This window comes from Bactrocera tryoni, chromosome 4 (assembly GCF_016617805.1).
Source record: "Bactrocera tryoni isolate S06 chromosome 4, CSIRO_BtryS06_freeze2, whole genome shotgun sequence".
Classification (NCBI taxonomy): Eukaryota; Metazoa; Arthropoda; class Insecta; order Diptera; family Tephritidae; genus Bactrocera; species Bactrocera tryoni.
The window spans coordinates 66,447,222-66,449,593 of NC_052502.1; the positions used below are offsets into that span (position 1 = coordinate 66,447,222).

The window sequence follows — 2,372 nt, forward strand, 5'->3', positions numbered from 1 at the left end:
TGGGGACTTTTCAATTGACCTGTTATATCCCGGTTAAGATGTGGGATATCTTAGAAATATTCCTCAATCCCACCCTATACCCTTGTTATTTTAATGAACGAAGTAAGCATAACTTCTTACAAGGAAAAAGTAGCACAGCAGAAATATTATACTTTATGTTATTCTTGGTTACTCTGTTAATAATTTTGGGAACCTCATTGATGTCATCTTTTTTAGACTGTTCATCGCGCAACACTGCTGTGGATCTGAAAGGGGAGGAGGAAAGCTGTAATGAGATTGTTAGATAAACTATCTCACAGATACTAGAAATATGATCAAGGAACCCTCTCCCGATAATTGCAGTCGTTTTCGTATATAAAGCTTCGCTATTGCTGTGATCATCGCTTGGAGCACGCAGCAGTACTCTGATAGACGAAAGGCGTTTCTGGTATATAAGTCTGAGTTTAGTTTCCATGAAAACTTCCTGTATAAAATTAGTCTCAAGAAGCTTGACTTATCTTCAATTGTTAGCCAGTTACCATGACGGCATGACTTCTTGAGTTCCCTAGTGAACAAGCATTTAATTTTATTGCGCAAGAAACAGCCCATCAATTTATGTCATTGAATTATGTTGAAAACACCGTTTCGAGAAAAACGAGTTTAAAGTTTTGAAAGCACTTTACATGTAGTCGGCGCGCCATCACTAATGTGTCTATAACTTCGAAAATATTCGTCGGATCGACTTGAAATTTTGTACGTGCATACTCAGATATATATATATTAAGAAAACGCAAAAAAAAAAATCGATTTTTTGAAAATCCTAACTGTATATAACCCCTTAATACTGTTTGCATAAGTTTAGCGAGCGAGTTAAAAAATTTACCTCTCGCCGAAACCGTCGCATCATCAGCGTACGCTGGATATAATAAATAAATTTTTCTACAGTTTCAGAGATGCACAAATTTTTAAGCTGAATATTATTGAAATCTTTTTCTAGTTCTACAAAAGCTACGAGAGTGTACTCTTCTACCTTTTGAAGCTTTTACTTTTTCTTTTCTGGGCTTAATTTGAACACAAGAAAATGTGTACTTCTAATAGACTTTACAACATTTTTATGAGGAATGTGGAAAGACTAATTGGTCTGAAATCTTTTAGACCTGTCTGCAAGCTTTTGCATGCCTTTAGTTTATATATTATTTTGACTTTCCTCCATAACGAGAAAATATACATAGTGGCACCCCTTCAAAAATTGTCAATACAGAGGCTTTAATGTAGTCCTGTGACTGAGCAGTCACTGTAATGTAGACGGGCATAAACCATCAGATCCCGGCGATTTGAAGAGCTTGAAACTGCTTTTCGCCTAATATACTTACATTCTTTTCAAACACTATTTCTGCAGGAATGCAATTTATCACTAATCCACTCTTTTATATATACGTTGTGCTTACGCAAAATTAGCAGTGATTAGATTCGTTTCCCTCGATCGCATTTCTTCATGCCTTGCTTTGGTCCTTTGACATCACGAGGAACTCAACAGTTCCGTGCTCTCACCGTGATGGCTACCTGCGATCCACGACACGGACGTTATCTCACTGTTGCTACTATCTTCTATGGACGCACATCAATGAAAAAAGTTGACGAACAAATGCTAAATATCCAAAACAAGAACAGCTCATACTTCGTCAAATGGATACCCAAAAATGTTAAGACTACCGTTTGCGATATTGCACAAAGTAGTTTGAAATTGTCGGCTACTTTAAGCGGTAACTCGACAGCTATTCAGGAATTATTCAAGCGTATTTCGGGTCAGTTCACTGCTATGTTTCGTACGAAAGCTTTCTTGCATTGTTACACAGCCGAAGACATGGACAAGGTGGAGTTCACTAAGGCTGAAATTAACATGAACGATTTGGTCTCTAAAACAGTATCTAAACAGTATCAAGAAGCAACTGCTGACGAAGATGCCAAATTCGAAGATGAGCCAGAAGTCGATGATCATTAAATTTTCAAAATTTCACAAAATTAATGCGCAAACATTCGATGGAAACGGCGTGATCGAATTGCATTTTTATTTAATTGAATAAAGTGACGTAGCTTCAAAAGTTCAAGAATTGCAAGTAAAAACAAAAAAAAAGTATTGCATTTGCACCTGTCAATTCATTTACCTATAGTTTCTGATATTTGCCGGCACTGTCTACACTTTCCTCAATTCTACATGCATTCGGTGATCAATAAGCTTACCTGAATGTGCTATATTTTTACCTGTATAAATTTAAATTTCCAACAACAAAATTTTTAAATCTTAACTTTTTCATGTATCTACAAGTAATTAAAAAGAACTTGCGAATTCAGCGGAATCCAGACAGAATTCTTAAACACTTAAGGGGTCCCGG

The 2,372-nt window shown here is 36.3% G+C and overlaps 1 protein-coding gene across 1 annotated transcript; it reads left to right on the forward strand.

The window, feature by feature from the left end:
- The first annotated feature begins 1,429 nt into the window (after positions 1 to 1,429).
- LOC120775800 (tubulin beta chain-like) lies at positions 1,430 to 1,981 on the forward strand. The gene has a single exon (XM_040106144.1). The coding sequence runs from the start codon at positions 1,475 to 1,477 to the stop codon at positions 1,979 to 1,981; it is 507 nt and encodes a 168-aa protein (XP_039962078.1). The 5' UTR covers positions 1,430 to 1,474.
- Positions 1,982 to 2,372: the final 391 nt, after the last annotated feature.